This window comes from Chanos chanos, chromosome 3 (assembly GCF_902362185.1).
Source record: "Chanos chanos chromosome 3, fChaCha1.1, whole genome shotgun sequence".
Taxonomy (NCBI): domain Eukaryota; kingdom Metazoa; phylum Chordata; class Actinopteri; order Gonorynchiformes; family Chanidae; genus Chanos; species Chanos chanos.
In genome coordinates, this window is record NC_044497.1 from 29685001 (window position 1) to 29702437 (window position 17437).

General features: G+C 41.4%; 1 protein-coding gene across 1 annotated transcript in view; it reads right to left on the minus strand.

Moving 5' to 3' along the window:
• rgs19 (regulator of G protein signaling 19) overlaps positions 1 to 16716 on the minus strand; it is a 25528-nt gene extending 8812 nt beyond the window's left edge. Inside the window, exon 1 of the mRNA XM_030769555.1 lies at positions 16660 to 16716. Within this exon, the coding sequence (XP_030625415.1) occupies positions 16660 to 16716 (57 nt within the window). The remainder of the gene's footprint in view (positions 1 to 16659) is intronic.
• Between the last annotated feature and the right edge of the window lie 721 nt (positions 16717 to 17437).

Here is a 17437-nt window from a genome sequence, read left to right on the forward strand (position 1 = left end):
AATCTCATTAGCCCTCCCTTCATCCTGTTAGCCAGGGATTTTCTCCAGCCACGGAGCTCCGAAAAAACTCACCCCGCGCAACCTGCTCCTCACCCAGACCAGGCCTGGGGAAAGCCAGAGGAGTGGCGCTGGGGTAGGGGGGAGGCAGAGAGAGAGAGAGAGAGAGAGAGAGAGAGAGAGAGAGAGAGAGAAGACCGCCGTGGATTTGGCACAAACTCCACAGAGAGCACTGGGGGCAGGCAGAGACATAGACAAAGCCCCAGTGGAAGACAGGACAAGATGTAACTTGTCTCTGGATGGAAGGGGGGCATTCTCGCTGTAGGTTTTAAAATGCCATTCTGCTGCAATTAAGTTCTCATTTGGGTTATTAATCTGTGTGATTATTTCTTCGTAATCTCACTCTCACATCAGCGGTGCATAAGAGAACTGGATGGTGGTGGTGGTGGTGGGGGGTGGTGGGGTGGGAGGGGGGCACTTACTCAGGGCTCCAGGGAGAGTCACAGTTAATAATGTTTAAATAAAGCCAGGAAAAGCCACAGAGACCATGTCCATAGAGACGGAGCAACAGAGACACCATCATATAGAGATAGCAAATCACTATTACAGACACACAGCTGAGGAGACCAAACAACAGAAATACGACAAAGAGACAGAGCTACAGAATATAATCTGTTTTTAAAGAAAATAATACAACAGAGCCACAAGAGCTAAACCTGAAAGCTAATGAGATGGTAAGTGAAAGATCAAAGGTCAGCGCAAATGCTAATGATGTCTCTGTCAGCGCATTACTCTGTTAGCACATCCCTTTAACTAAACTTTAGATTAAATCACTCTGAGAAAGAAGAAGAAACACAGAGACCAATTCTTTTTCTGACTATTTCTGTTCATGTTGTAAAAATGCCAAGGTTGCAACTCTGGTTGCTTCATCAAGGAAGCAGAGAAATTTTTTTTCTTATATAAAAAGCTCCTTTCTTCAATGTCCAACTGCACTTGGACTGCTTTGGAATAGGGTTCCAGTGAAGCAGAGTGGCAGCGGCCACCAATCCTGCCCCATGCCTTCCCTCCGCCCTGGGGACAGTCCCAGCTGAAACCATGCACCAAACATGGATCTCTGGTACACTCAAATTAGTCACACATTTCTAAAAAGGGAAGTTTTCCAGTGCTAAAACAAGACAAGGAGGCCCATACTCACACAATAAAGAACACAGAAACAACTCAGTAACTTACAAAGGAATAGAGGCAATGGACTGAGTCGAGAAAGAAAGAGAGAGAGAGAGAGGGGGGGGGGGGGGGGGGCACGGAACCAAAACAGCGCCAAATACGTGAGGAATCTTGAAAATTCCAATGTACAGCAGGGCTGTGGGGGAGGTAAGAATAGTGGAGGAGAGAAAAGATGGAGAGAGATGTTGTGAAACAGAAGAATCAGCAGCTACCTGCTTTGGCTTCAGAGAAATGTCAGACTCTGACCGTGTTCTGGCACGTTCTGAAACGTGAGCTCACAGAACAACAGAGGGAACAAGTTTTCAAAACATGCTCCTGTAAGCTTTTTCACCTTCAAACACAGACACACACACGCACACACACTCACACACTACACACACCCCCACACACGCACACCCCCACAACAAAAGGGTCTCTCTCTCTCTCTCTTTCACACGCATACAAGCACCCAAACACAACCACATGCCAAGAGATTCAAGGTTTTTAATAGAATACATTACTGGAGAACTATTCACTCCAAATATCTTGAAGTTTTATGTCCATTTATGGGAATCCCAGTTGAAAAAAGCTTAGGCACAGCCATGGCTTCTGCGTTTGTACAATTCGAAAAGTCAGCATTAAAAACTCACCGAGTGCGTACTGCAGGGACGTGACATAATTGAAAGAAAAAGTGTTTCCCACGCTCCTGGCTCTCTCCTTTTCTTTAGCTTTTTGTCATTTTCCACAAATCCCTCCATCAACCACCAAAGTGAGACTGTAAGGCCAAGAGAGGTTACAATGACATGTCTGTCTAGATGAATGGACGGAGAGGTAAAGGGGACTGAGAGAGGGAGAAAAGGAGGAAGGAAAAGGAAAGATGGAAAGAGATGAGCACAGGAGAGAATGAAAGTGGTGAGAGAGAGAGAGAGAGAGAGAGAGAGAGAGAGAGAGAGAGAGAGGGGGAAGGCTTGTTGAAAGGGAAGTGTTGAAACTTCACAGATGTTGTAAGTGACATGGGGTGTGCATGAAACCCAATGAGTCAGCCTCTTAATCTTCCTCTTTTCTAGGCAATCACTACTTATCAGTTCAATGCACAGCAGAGGACATCAAATACCAAATACCATACGTTACAATGATTCTCCAAAAAAAACAACAAAAAAAAAACTACCTACACCTTTTGCATCTCCTCCTGTCCCACTCCAGCGCTGATTCTCGGGAACAGATAAAATCCGACTCACTCGAAATGACGGGAACCCTACTGCCAATGTTGGAATGAGTGAAGCTATTGGAAGGTGATGTCTTGGGTGACTTGCACAGTGTTGGACAGTTTCCTGGACATAGGTGCCACAATAAAGCTTATCTAGCCCCCACTCATATCCAGCACTGATATTCAATGCTAATATTCACTCATATTCACTCAAACGTAGTCATTCACCCATCTCCCTTTAACACTATTGTGTACCACTGCTTTGCTGAAGTTGGGATAACTGCTGTCAAATCCGAGTCAAACTGCGGTCAGCTTAAGATTCTTTTTTTTTAAGATTATTAATGTCTCTACAGGTTAATCTAGCATGTCTCCCTAAATGTGTGTTTTGTTTGGCAACACCTACAGTGGGCCTGTATTTACAAGTCCGGTGAAGAGTTGGCGAAGAAAAGGGAAGTGCCTGAATACGTCACGTTGCTGCGAACGAAGCCAAACCATTCGTCTAAACCCAATTGCAAATCACAATCTATGTGCCTCGCTGAGAGAAGCCAAAGGTCTTTTGTAGGTTATCGGTTTGGGCCTGTACACATGAGACAACCACAGAGCAAAACAGGTAGCGGCAAAACCATAGTTCAGTAAGCACATGTTATTTAACAATTATAAGTGCAGACAAGTCGTTTTAGAGGCCCTAGGCATCTGCTGAGCAAACAAATAATGTAATTGAATATTACTGGGTTTTCTCTCAGGGTAATTCCCATCACATCAGTCAATAGGGGTCTTTCCCAGACACGCCCATTAAGTAAGTAACAACTCAACATCCTGCTGTGAAATTTACCATATTGCTATATCAAGTTCATCTGTGCCTCACTCTCTGAAAGATGTTGAAAGGCACTCAGAGAGGGAGAGGGAGAGAGAGAGAGAAACAGAGAGAGATGGACAGATTGGGAAAGAGGTTGAGAAATTTCTAATTTCCCTGTAAAAAGAAAGGGGTGACCTCTTCCCACGGCATCTTACAGCTATCATTGTGCTCTGTTTTTCTATCAGACTTGCTACCATTAGTACTATTATTACCAGGCAAAGAAAGATACGGTCCTTTATCAGAGACTCTCCTCAGGCATCTTTTTGACCGTCTTACAGTTTTCAGAGTCTCACAAACCTTCTCAAAGTCCAGCTCTCCCGTTTTAGAACTGGTCTCCTGCAACCCCCAGGTGCTTCCCAAACCAACACATACCAACTGTGTCTCAACAATACAGCTTGTCGCTGTGACCTGAGTGACAGAGAATGAAGCTCCTTTTCCTTCCTGTTTTCACACTTGTGGTTAACACAACATAGTCACACAAAAAAAACACCTAGAGGAAAAAAAAAAAAGAACAACTAGATTATTCGTTTGTTTTTCCCTTTCTACTATGCTTCATTGACACTACTATAAATATATTTTATCTACAGTTGTGTGGATCGTGTAAAAGCAATAAAAGATGATTCTCTCTAAAAGAAGAAAAGAGATTTATGAGACAAAAAAGAAAGAAAAATAACAGAGAGGAGGATTAATGGTGAGAGAGAGAAAGTGAAGTCACAGACAAACGCGACACAGCGAAAACTTGACAGGGGCTATATATAGGATCAACATGTGAAATTAATTGAAATCCAATTTAGTCTGTGAAACTGGTACCACAAGGGCAGATACTCAGAGCTACGTTCTGTTAAGGCCGGTCTGGGGTAGAGGGTGGATTTAGCCAGAAAACAGAGGAACAGCTCAGATGACATAAGGAAAGACCATAGACACAAACAGTACACTCTCAGCAGTTATTGGCACAAGAATTTCCTTTGGGATGAATAAAGTTCTATCTTATCTTATCTTATCTTAGGGTAAAGATCAGCCCAAAAAAGTAGAGGAAGAGCTGAGAGTAAATAAAAGGAGACAAGAGATGGCTCCATACAGAAACAGACCCAGCTATTCTATTGGGGAAGATCAGTAAAAACACAAAAGAACAGCTCAAATGGAACAGGAAGTGGAACGGGATCCCATAGAAAACTGGACCAGCTGATCTGAGGGGGGAGCATCAGCACACAGTAGATAAACGCCACAGGCAATTACACACACACGCACAATATTAGGCCAGTTATAGGACAGACACATCTCTTTTGAAGGCTCTTCGTGAACAGCCCAGAGTAAGTCAAAGATAAGTAGGGTGAGCGAGAGTACAAAAGGTGAAGCGCAGAAGAAATGTTGAAATTCTAAGGGAACAGCCTGGGGATATTGCAATGTATTGTAAAATGCAAAACAGTCCCACTACAGGAACAGTAATCTCTTTTATGTATAAACGTCTTCATTTATGTACCCAACGCTTGCTTGTTTACGGTAAATCCAGTAGTGTAATGAAACAAATACAAAGACACAAATTATTGGACTGCATCACAATTAATGTAATTACCAATACTACGGGAGAGCACTGCAGTGCTGCACAGAAGTTATTCTGTATTTACTCATGTGGTTTTGTAACTACAAACGACTGGCTGAAATTCAAGACAGTTCCAGTGTCAATGTAAACATACTAGCATTCATTGTAGACTTTTAGGCAGCAGCCACAGAAAGACAGAAACAGAATGAGGAAGGACCAAGAAACTGTCTTTCACAGTACAGATATTTGAGCTAGGACAGCAATATTGGACAGCTGCATAGAGAACAGACCTGCAAAGGCAATGAAATACAATGAGAGAGAGAGAGAGAGAACATGGAAAACGGAGAAAAAGCAGTAACAAAAGGGTGTGGTCTAAAAGAGGCAGCAAAAAGAGGAAGCAGAACGTTCACCTAACACCTCCATCCACATAAGCAGTGAAACAGAATAGGGGTTACTGATAATACATGAGAGTTAAACCTCAGACAGAGAAAAACAGCAAAAAAAAAAGTGAATGAGAAAAATCTGGGTTGCGGTAAAGGGTCTAAACCATAAGACGCGAGTTAATGTAAGAGGGAAGTCGTATTCAGGAATGACAGACAAGTGTTTCAAGACTACGTAGTGCAACCACATTACTCAATAAAGCTGTTACATGCACAAATGTACACAGAAAGGAAGAACTGAAAAGACTCTAGTGTCAATCACCTCCCCCACTCAAGATGCCAAGTCATTTCCTGCGCCGTGGCTTGTTGTTCAAAAAGGGCTGAAAGTACACAGTCGCAACTCAAAGAACTGTTACGTTAGTTCATATTCTACGTAACCCATTACACGGTTTAATACAACTGCATGGGAGGCCAAACGAGGCGATCGTTATAAATTTGGTGACTATGTATTAATTGAAAAGGGCTTTCCCAATCAAATACAAACCATTGGTTTATAAACTTTGAGAAGAGCATAAAGAGACTGCATGAAAACCCCTCAGCTTTTCAGATAAAGCAAAGTTTAGGTCAGATGAACAGGGCCAGCATGGACTCTCTCACCCTCTCTCTCTCTCTCTCTCTCTCTCTCTCTCTGTCTCTCTCAAGAGAGAAAGTTTGCTGTACGAAAAAGCTTTTTGAAGCAGCGTCTTAAGGTACTAACAGCTCTTATACCAGTTTGTCAAGCTAACTTTATGTGCTTATGTAAGTTGTTCCAGAGAAAAGTGCGGGCTAAATGAACAAACAGAACTGCACAGTACTGGTGCAGGAGTGGCAGGAGCAGGAGGATATGGGGGAGGGCTGTGCCAACTGCTGTCAGTACCTCACACAGACCCATCATTAAGGAGCACAGAGGAGCCGGAGGAACCAACACTGCACTTCTTACCTCCGCTACTTCAAATCAGGCGCTACTGTGAGCAGCGGTTACTGTAAGCGTTCTCTATTTCTCGACATGTTACTCAGATCAATACAGGCAAGAGTGCCAAACATCCTGTGTGTACAGTTTTCTGCATCAATGACAAAAAACAAAAAACCCTTCTCAGAAGACAACAAAAATGATTCACTGTCCCAGCAAATACAAACATTTAAAAGAGCAAAGATTCAAAGAGCAGAGAGCACACATCCATTACCTGGCAGTAGTCATGAGAAACTCTGCCTAAAGAAAGAGCGGAAGAAGGAGGGAGGGAGGGAGGGAGGGAGAGGGAGAGAGAGAGAGAGAGAGAGAGAGAGAGTCCATGTGTCCCAGTGCATCTGTTTGTAGATCTCAATCTTGCTTTCCACTAACTTTATCCAGATGCCTTGCCTGAGTGGCCATGACTCATGTGACAAACCCAGAAATACCCCATCCCTCCCTCAGACTCTCTGTGTTCTTCTCCCTCCCTCTCATACCCACTGCCTGCCCTGCCAGTCATCATTCAGATTCTACAAACTCAACTCATTCCACATCACTTCTGTTTTTCTCTCGTAACTTTTCTCTCTTAACCTCACCTGTCATCCAAACGCTCCTCCCCTCCCGTTTCTCTCCTCTATCCTCCTCTCTCAAACTTTTCCTTCTTCTCTTATCCGCTGCTAACATCCTCTGTATGTGGGTTAGGTCTTAAGGAAACAGGGGTCTAGCTCTGTGTGTGTGTGTGTGTGTGTGTGAGAGAGAGAGAGAGAGAGAGAGAGAAAGAGAAAGAAAGAGAGAGAGAGAGAGAGAGAGAGAGAGAGAAAGAGAAGAGCTGTGGTACACACAGGGAGGTTAGCTGGGGCTTACAGAAGAATGCAGGTAAAGGGTTAAATCCTGGCTAAAGCGCGGGAACACAGCCAGGCTGAGGGCCCAGTGAGAGCAGGGGACACAGGCAGGGAGTGGAGAGCTGCAGCGGACAATTGCACACCGCGGGCAGACGGGCATGTGACGTCTGTGGGTGGCCCTCTTGGAGCTCTGAGTATGTGACACTACACACAGGAACCTGGCTACTGAACAGAACGTGCCTGCAAGCCATACCCAGTCTAATCCATAAATGAACTCTACATGTTGACTGTCACTGGCGTGCAGAGACACGAACACGCCCGTGTGTGTCTGTGTGTGTGTCTGTGTGTGAATGCAGAGACACATCAACACACTAACTTCCGTGTAAGGTTTTTTGCGGCACTGAAATCAGTCAAAACACACACACACACACACAGAGAAAGAGAGAGAGAGAGAGAGAGAGAGAGAGAGAGAGAGAGAGAGAGAGAGACAGATCTGTGGTGTGGGTATGTGATGAGCAAAAACACCTGCAGAAAGGTGACAACAGTGACGGTACCTGTGTGGTTAGGAGAGTGAGCTGTGTGGTTAGGAGAGTGAGCTGTGTGGTTAGGAGAGTGAGATGTGTGGTTAGGAGAGTGAGATGTGTGGTTAGGAGAGTGAGATGTGTGGTTAGGAGAGTGAGATGTGTGGTTAGGAGAGTGAGCTGTGTGGTTAGGAGAGTGAGATGTGTGGTTAGGAGAGTGAGCTGTGTGGTTAGGAGAGTGAGATGTGTGGTTAGGAGAGTGAGCTGTGTGGTTAGGAGAGTGAGATGTGTGATTAGGAGAGTGAGCTGTGTGGTTAGGAGAGTGAGCTGTGTGGTTAGGAGAGTGAGATGTGTGGTTAGGAGAGTGAGACGTGTGTTTAGGAGAGTAAGCTGTGTGGTTAGGAGAGTGAGATGTGTGGTTAGGAGAGTGAGATGTGTGGTTAGGAGAGTGAGCTGTGTGGATGGATCACACTGTGTGAGTGAGTGGAAATCTAAGCTCTTGAAGACGGTAAGGGATATGAAAAGTGTACCTCCAATCACTCCTTCCTTCATTATTCATTATGTAGCCATGACTACACAGATTACTGAATAGGAAACTAGTGTGTGAAACAAGGAAAGAAATTAGGATACTGGCTTTCTTACACACCAAAAACATATTTCCAACACATGTTGTCACATAGTGAAGCCCTTTCTTTAATAAAGATATTATAAAGTAATGTTGTATCACAACTCCCGTACACTTGCGCAATGAGGACTTTCAATCATATTTCATTACTGCTTCCTAGGTGGTTATGTTTGACATTAGGGTGTCTGTACTATTAAGGTAAGGGAAAACTATCCTATGTGCATCATTATGCTGAATTTAGAGGTGAGATTTGAGGTGCTTTCTTTTAATATGTTAAACTTTGAATCACTGCTGCCACCTCAGCTACCAATCTTCACAGCTGTCTGTTTCTAACAACCACGGTGTCTGCCTACTGTGTTGTATTATGGTGTATCTGTGTTACATTAGTGTATATTGACTGCTGTGTTGTACTGTGGTGTATCTGTGTTACATTAGTGTATATTGACTGCTGTGTTGTACTGTGGTGTATCTGTGTTACATTAGTGTATATTGACTGCTGTGTTGTACTGTGGTGTATCTGTGTTACATTAGTGTATATTGACTGCTGTGTTGTACTGTGGTGTATCTGTGTTACATTAGTGTATATTGACTGCTGTGTTGTACTGTGGTGTATCTGTGTTACAGTAGTGTATATTGACTGCTGTGTTGTACTGTGGTGCATCTGTGTTACATTAGTGTATATTGACTGTTGTGTTGTATTATGGTGTATCTGTGTTACATTAGTGTATATTGACTGCTGTGTTGTACTGTGGTGTATCTGTGTTACATTAGTGTATATTGACTGCTGTGTTGCACTGTGGTGTATCTGTGTTACATTAGTGTATATTGACTGCTGTGTTGTACTGTGGTGTATCTGTGTTACATTAGTGTATATTGACTGCTGTGTTGTATTATGGTGTATCTGTGTTACATTAGTGTATATTGACTGCTGTGTTGTACTGTGGTGTATCTGTGTTACATTAGTGTATATTGACTGCTGTGTTGTACTGTGGTGTATCTGTGTTACATTAGTGTATATTGACTGCTGTGTTGTACTGTGGTGTATCTGTGTTACATTAGTGTATATTGACTGCTGTGTTGTATTATGGTGTATCTGTGTTACATTAGTGTATATTGACTGTTGTGTTGTACTGTGGTGTATCTGTGTTACATTAGTGTATATTGACTGCTGTGTTGTATTATGGTGTATCTGTGTTACATTAGTGTATATTGACTGCTGTGTTGTACTGTGGTGTATCTGTGTTACATTAGTGTATATTGACTGCTGTGTTGTACTGTGGTGTATCTGTGTTACATTAGTGTATATAGACTGTTGTGTTGTACTGTGGTGTATCTGTGTTACATTAGTGTATATTGACTGCTGTGTTGTATTATGGTGTATCTGTGTTACATTAGTGTATATTGACTGCTGTGTTGTACTGTGGTGTATCTGTGTTACATTAGTGTATATTGACTGCTGTGTTGTACTGTGGTGTATCTGTGTTACATTAGTGTATATTGACTGCTGTGTTGTACTGTGGTGTATCTGTGTTACATTAGTGTATATTGACTGCTGTGTTGTACTGTGGTGTATCTGTGTTACAGTAGTGTATATTGACTGCTGTGTTGTACTGTGGTGTATCTGTGTTACATTAGTGTATATTGACTGCTGTGTTGTACTGTGGTGTATCTGTGTTACAGTAGTGTATATTGACTGCTGTGTTGTACTGTGGTGTATCTGTGTTACATTAGTGTATATTGACTGCTGTGTTGTACTGTGGTGTATCTGTGTTACATTAGTGTATATTGACTGCTGTGTTGTACTGTGGTGTATCTGTGTTACATTAGTGTATATTGACTGCTGTGTTGTACTGTGGTGTATCTGTGTTACATTAGTGTATATTGACTGCTGTGTTGTACTGTGGTGTATCTGTGTTACATTAGTGTATATTGACTGTTGTGTTGTACTGTGGTGTATCTGTGTTACATTAGTGTATATTGACTGCTGTGTTGTATTATGGTGTATCTGTGTTACATTAGTGTATATTGACTGCTGTGTTGTACTGTGGTGTATCTGTGTTACAGTAGTGTATATTGACTGCTGTGTTGTACTGTGGTGTATCTGTGTTACATTAGTGTATATTGACTGCTGTGTTGTACTGTGGTGTATCTGTGTTACATTAGTGTATATTGACTGCTGTGTTGTATTATGGTGTATCTGTGTTACATTAGTGTATATTGACTGCTGTGTTGTACTGTGGTGTATCTGTGTTACATTAGTGTATATTGACTGCTGTGTTGTACTGTGGTGTATCTGTGTTACATTAGTGTATATTGACTGCTGTGTTGTACTGTGGTGTATCTGTGTTACATTAGTGTATATTGACTGCTGTGTTGTACTGTGGTGTATCTGTGTTACATTAGTGTATATTGACTGCTGTGTTGTACTGTGGTGTATCTGTGTTACATTAGTGTATATTGACTGCTGTGTTGTACTGTGGTGTATCTGTGTTACATTAGTGTATATTGACTGCTGTGTTGTACTGTGGTGTATCTGTGTTACATTAGTGTATATTGACTGCTGTGTTGTACTGTGGTGTATCTGTGTTACATTAGTGTATATTGACTGCTGTGTTGTACTGTGGTGTATCTGTGTTACAGTAGTGTATATTGACTGCTGTGTTGTACTGTGGTGTATCTGTGTTACATTAGTGTATATTGACTGCTGTGTTGTACTGTGGTGTATCTGTGTTACATTAGTGTATATTGACTGCTGTGTTGTACTGTGGTATATCTGTGTTACAGTAGTGTATATTGACTGCTGTGTTGTACTGTGGTGTATCTGTGTTACATTAGTGTATATTGACTGCTGTGTTGTACTGTGGTATATCTGTGTTACAGTAGTGTATGTTGTTCATAATGAACAACACAGGGTATCAAATTATCCACTGAAAATCAGTCACCCCTACAACATGGCTGACACAGGATATAGTGTGCTATATGACATGTGTGGAAACATATTTCATACATAGCTATAGTCTTCAATCAGCTTTGGTCAAGGCAACAAGACACTCAAGCAACTCGTTCTACAGCCAAACTCACTCAAAAGTTCCTTTCCTGCCCCAATCACATGTGCCCACTCATGGAATAATGTTCCCCGTGACTTCTAACAGAGAAAGTCTGATGCTGTACTCAACAAATATTACTCACAGTATCAACTCTTTTTTAAGTCAAATCAACTCAATGAACAAACAAACAGGTAAACATAAACATCCATACAAAAAACCCCAGAAAGACATATGTGTCCCAGGTGTGTGTGTGTGTGTGTGTGTGTGTGTGTGTGAGTGAGTGAGTGAAATGGCTGAGCCATTCAGACAGCGCTGACCAAGTCCACTCATAAAGTTCAAAATGAATAGTTAGGTCAACGGCGACACAGACACCACAGACAAAGCAACGCCACAGTCACAGTGTGATGAATGAGAGAGAGAGAGAGAAAAGTTACCAGTATGTCCATCATGTCTTGACAGCTGGCTGCCTATTAGTCTTAAAATCCTCAACGATGTTAACAGCCCGGACACATGCATGTCATCCCCCCGCTGGCCGCGCACCTCTCCTTCATACACGCACACACACACACACACGCACACACACACACGCACGCACACACACACAGGTCATGACAGGTACAGGTATACAAGACAGGAGCACAAACAAGCATGTGCATAAACACACACACACACACACACACACACACACACACGCATGCACGCACGCACGCACACACAGGGAGAGAGAAAGAGATGCCAAGACTTCATATTAGTGGCTTCCTCTTATGCATTACTGGGAGATCAGAGTTCAGTACCTAATTATAATACAGTGTCTATTGGAGTAATGAAAATATTTTTGTAAAACATTTTGGCAGGAAAATCTTCAAAGAAAAAGCATTTGAACAGATATGGGGTGTGTTAGAAAGCACAGAGTTAAGTATTAGTCACGTGTTAAAATGTTAGGGATGTAATAAATTAAAGGTAGTTTAGAGAGGGAATGATTGTTAAGATTGTTAAAATAAACTCTTCATTAATGAAGATTCCTTATTCCTGTAAAGGATGATCTAAGCTAATATCTCAGTTTCTCCACATCACACATGCAAAACATGAGACAAACAACAACTAATCTTTGCATTTGCACAATAACATTTCCACAGTAATATGAAAACACCCTCCACCCATTTCCTCAGATGAAAAGAACAAAACTGTACAACATCTCCATATACTCTGTACACCTCCATATTACATCACACAAAATGCCCTGAGAACAGTGCAAACTGACCATACATGTTTGTTTCATTTAAAATCAAATCAAAAAGAAGTGACCATTAAGAAGCACACATTTGTGACATGGACAAAGACAACCGATGCTTATTTCTGAACACACACACACACACACACACACACACACACACACACACACACAAGAGGTTCAGCTGGAAGATGATTAGTATTCAATTTCTATATTTTTTGCAAACTTGATTTCTCTGAAATGCCATTTACAAACTTATCTCAAAGTTACTGATTTAATTTCAGAGAAATAACTGATGAATTTCAACCTAGACAAATAATAAATGAATTAATTCATAAAACGACTTACATACTTCCAAACTAGGGGGAAGCACATAAAGGAGTATTGTTTAATTACAGCCATCGCACGTGGGTTTAAAGTATCACAAGTGTCATTAGGTCTGTCATGCCTAAGACTTTCTACTTCTCTTTTAAGTCACTGAGGAGAGGAGAGAAAGGGGAGTCAAATGCAGAAAAGAGGAAACAGGCAACAGACAAAGAATAAAAGAGGGAACAAAAGAGGAAGTAGATGAGGACCAACTCTGGAAAAAAAAAAGAGCAGAATTAAGACACGTCTAGATCTCTTAAGATGGTAGGAGCTGTGGTTAGTCACTGTTGGGAGGGTGAAAAAAAAAACAACAAAGAAATTTAAATCTGAAATTTACACTCTGATCTTAACCAAGTATGACGTATTTTTTTCACCAGTTTAACAAACACAGTTTCACTTATAAAATTTCAAATTGCAAGGCTGCTAAATTTCCAGTCAAAAAGTCAGAAAGACAGCGTTAACAACTCACTACACAATGAAATACACGGAGATTCTCAAGTGAAGCACAGACCTGGCAATTGGCAGATTTGAGAGAGTGAGAGAGAGAGAGAGAGAGACAGAGATGGATGGAGAGACAGAGAGAGGGAGATATCAAGGGGAAAAGAGAGAGGCAGAGATTGACAGGGAAAAGGACAGAGAGAGAGAGAGAGAGAGAGAGAGAGAGAGTGAGGGAGAGAGAGAGAGAGAGAGAGAGAGAGAGAGAGAGAGAGAGAGGGAGAGAGACAGGAGAGCAAAATGGCCGCAGAATGACATGAATGACTCATACTTCCTCTTTAAGATCTGTTTTTTTTTTCCCAACGACACCGGGTTAATCTCTGTGCAGCTCGCACTTCAACTACCTCCTTAAGATTGGCATAAAAGACATGAAGATGTCACAAACTCCTATTCATCCAGGCTTCTTCTCACACTCTCAAAAATACTGTACATGTGAGCAACAGTGTGTGAGTGTGTGTGGTGTGTGTGTCTGTGTGTGGGCTCTGACAGTGAGAGCAATCCATGTTTCCTTTAATTTTCCTGTAAATTCACTTCAGATATTTTTAATATAGGACCCTGAGGGCTGAGACAACATGAAAGGGGGCCATTTAACTCAGCTATGGCCCCCGTTTAAGCTCAAAGCCTTTTGAAATAATGTGACCTCAGAGAGGTCTTACAATAGACTCACTGCTGAATAACTGTTCCATACACGAAAGACTCTGAAGAAAACCATATCAGGTCTTGCTGCTTCATGTTAAAATCATCCAAATATTTAGACACTTTACATAAAACTAACCCTCCCTTAAAAAAAGAACTTAATACAAAGTAGTTAAATAGTTTACAACATGCAGGAAAACAAACAAACAAAAAAGTACCCACAACAATAATGACAACTGTCTGTTGAAATATCGGTGGTGGTGGTAAATTCTCTCTCTCTCTCTCTCTCTCTCTCTCTCTCTGTCATGCTATTGTTTCTCTTACTGTCTTCTCTGAAAAAAACATTTCTATTGTGCTTCTTCAGCAAAAGCTGCATATATTTAATATTTTCAATGATCTTCTGCCAATGTCTGAGACTATCCATGACTGTCCATTTTCCCCTATCAGTCTAAAGTAACTTAATAAACTATCACCTGTTACTTTGCGAAACCAACGTTGTCCTCTATTTCACTTCTGCAACCACAAAGATCAAAATAAGGGAATCCTTTTCTGATGATATATTACAGTGTCTGATCAGGTCACATTTATATAACTACAGTCTAGTTCACTAGCATCACACACATAAGTGACAGCTGAGACTACAACAGTCCACCCCAAAACAAGAAACATGTTTGGCCCTCTTTGGCACAGAGGGTCACTGTAAAGCCTAGGATTTTAGGATTAATAAGCCAGTGAGTTAATTCTGTCCACTTACATAAACTGTCTCTAATTACTGTGTTTCTACACAATAACTACATATCAAAGTAGCCTGTAGTATAATTTTCTGCATATAAATATATAATTCAGCTGTTTCTACTACAGCACATGATAATTTATTGTATTAACGCATGCAAAAGTGTACACATACGAGTGTACATGCAAAAATTGCTACAGAACTGTTTCTTCCCGCACCACAGGTATAAGGCACCACTAGGACTGACAGTCAAGAGCACAACTGAGCACACTTAATATGAACTGGGGCCACAACATCCACTGAAACTTTCTTACAAAAAATGTCCTAAATCTGCTTTTGTGTGAATTACCTGAAAAGTGTTGTCTTTCCAGATCAAAGACCTTTATGTCAGAATATGAAGAGTACTAAAGGACATAGCCCATAATTATGAAAATTAATCAAGGCATAAATCAGACAGATGTCATTTTAAAACGAGACTAAAAGTAATTATCCATTTTGCAATACACAGGCTTATTATTGAAACCATCAATAAACACATGACCTTACATCTACGAGTCCTTTGGACACTAGTCCCTGCACTGGGCTGCTTATAAAACTGTTTGTTAATTTAGTTATAGTTCTAAATGTAACTACAAGAGTGGACCTTGATTCAGAAATCTAAATTTAAAAGATATCTGTTTTCATTCATGTCAAATCAGTCCTGATGTTCACCCTGTTACGTCAACGTGCACTATTTCTGTGTTTCCCCTCGTTTCGGAAGCGCGTGCCCCACGTATTGGCACGCGCGAACGCGTTCAAAGCGCTACGCCGCCACGCGACATACATGGCCCCGCCCCCTTGCCCTCCTCCACACGACGTGTACGCGAATCGCGCTCCGCGCACACAGAATTCATTCACCCGAAGGTCTCGCGCGTGAGTCAGGAACGCGCTTTACTACACAGCGAGAGGGAGAGGGAGTACATCTTTCGAGAGGAAAAAGCACGCGAACCCTCAGACCGAGAAAATAAAGATCTTAATCGAAAGACAGCATACATTTTGAGGCAGTGAGCTCCTCATAAATTAGTACAACACTGATCAAGTGTAGCCAAAACGTAATGATAATACAGGTTTTATCCTCACCCACTTCCGAGACGTTTGACTTGAAAATAGACCCCCTCCCACAAGACTGTAATCTGTGCGTTTTTATTCTCCTCAGTGGTTAATTTGGGCGTCTAAACGGGCTATTTGTTGAAACTAAATGACGACAGGATTCAATAATATTAAGAAGCAATGCCTTATCAATAAACCGGTACTCGGTTCAAAGCCTCTTTGATACATTATTCTGTACTGTCTAAGCTTTGAACCAAATTTAGCAGAAGATGCACGTATTCGTTTTCTCTCCGTGAAAACTGAACACTTTCAAACCCGTTATCCCCGTGACACACCGGCTGCACTCCTTCCCCGTTCTTCCTGTAATAATTGTACATTGAAAACATCACTTCGGAGCACGATTCACTCCCCTTTGAAAAATTACAGCCAGCCTGTAAGCACACAGTGGACGTACCGTTTGAGTAGTGTAGTTCGCCTCACAAAATAAATCATTGACGCATTTAGAAGAGAATTACTGAATAAAACAGAAGTGTATCAAACAACTACTCTGTTTGTATTGGACCCACATTTATACCTTTTCACTGATACAAAATAAGCAGTGACACAGAGAGAAAAATAAGCGGTAGTCCCTCCTCAGTTGCGAATTACCACACACTCCATATAGCCTATCGAAGACAATCGTCCGTCTGTTTCTAGGAAAGGTTGATTCTAACTATATAGGACGTGTTTTTTCCCCAGAACATTACCACAAGGTTTCAAGTTCTCAGATAAAAATAGGGAAACAGGGGTTTACTGAGGACGACCCATTCTTGAGGAATCACGGACCTTTTCAAAACGGGAAAAACCCACCATCCACTGGCAAACTAAACGTTTTGCTTTGAAAATGCTGCAATTGACAATACTTACAATTTTTGCATTAAAATGATCTGGAGGGCGGTAGCCGTTTCGTTTTCTGAAGCACATCCGTTTCTTTTACGCTGTTTTACGTACAGAAACACAGTATCTTTTTTCCTCCAATGTTCCAGCTTCAATATCGACACCCTTACAGAGGCAGGCTAATGATGACTTGCGCATGCGTCAACTTAGACAGTTCTACTCAGGCAGTTCACGAAGGACTTCCTCGGTAATTTTCATTTCCATTGGAACTCCTTTCTTAGTGCGGACCATACAAAACGAGGCCGCGGTAACTTTATCAGCTAACAGCACTGATGACATTTTGTTGATAAGACTTATAGAAAGAGGAAGGAGTTGCCGCTTTTAATGTGGCATTTCTATGCCTTCAACAGTTAAGTCATTTATTATTACATTCTGTGAGTCAAGCCACGACAGATACTAATACTGCCTCGATTGAATCTGAATCTAGGTGTTAACAAAATTAATGACTGGCAAGACTTAGCACATTCAACTTAACCTGAGAAAACGTTACAGATATTCATTACGTAGATCGTAATCAAACAGCAACATGTTGAAATATGTTGAGAAAGAAAAAAAAAACTTTGTAGAAATAAAAGCAAGAGCAAAATCAAAACATCTGTATAATCTGCATATTCTAATCTTTAAATGATCACTATTTCTATATGTTCTCGCTTCACATAACACCAAATCTTCAGTTTCTCTCAGAACTATGTGTTCTTCAAAGAACCAGCAAGAGGCGCCAAACACCAACAATAACAGGGGATAGGCA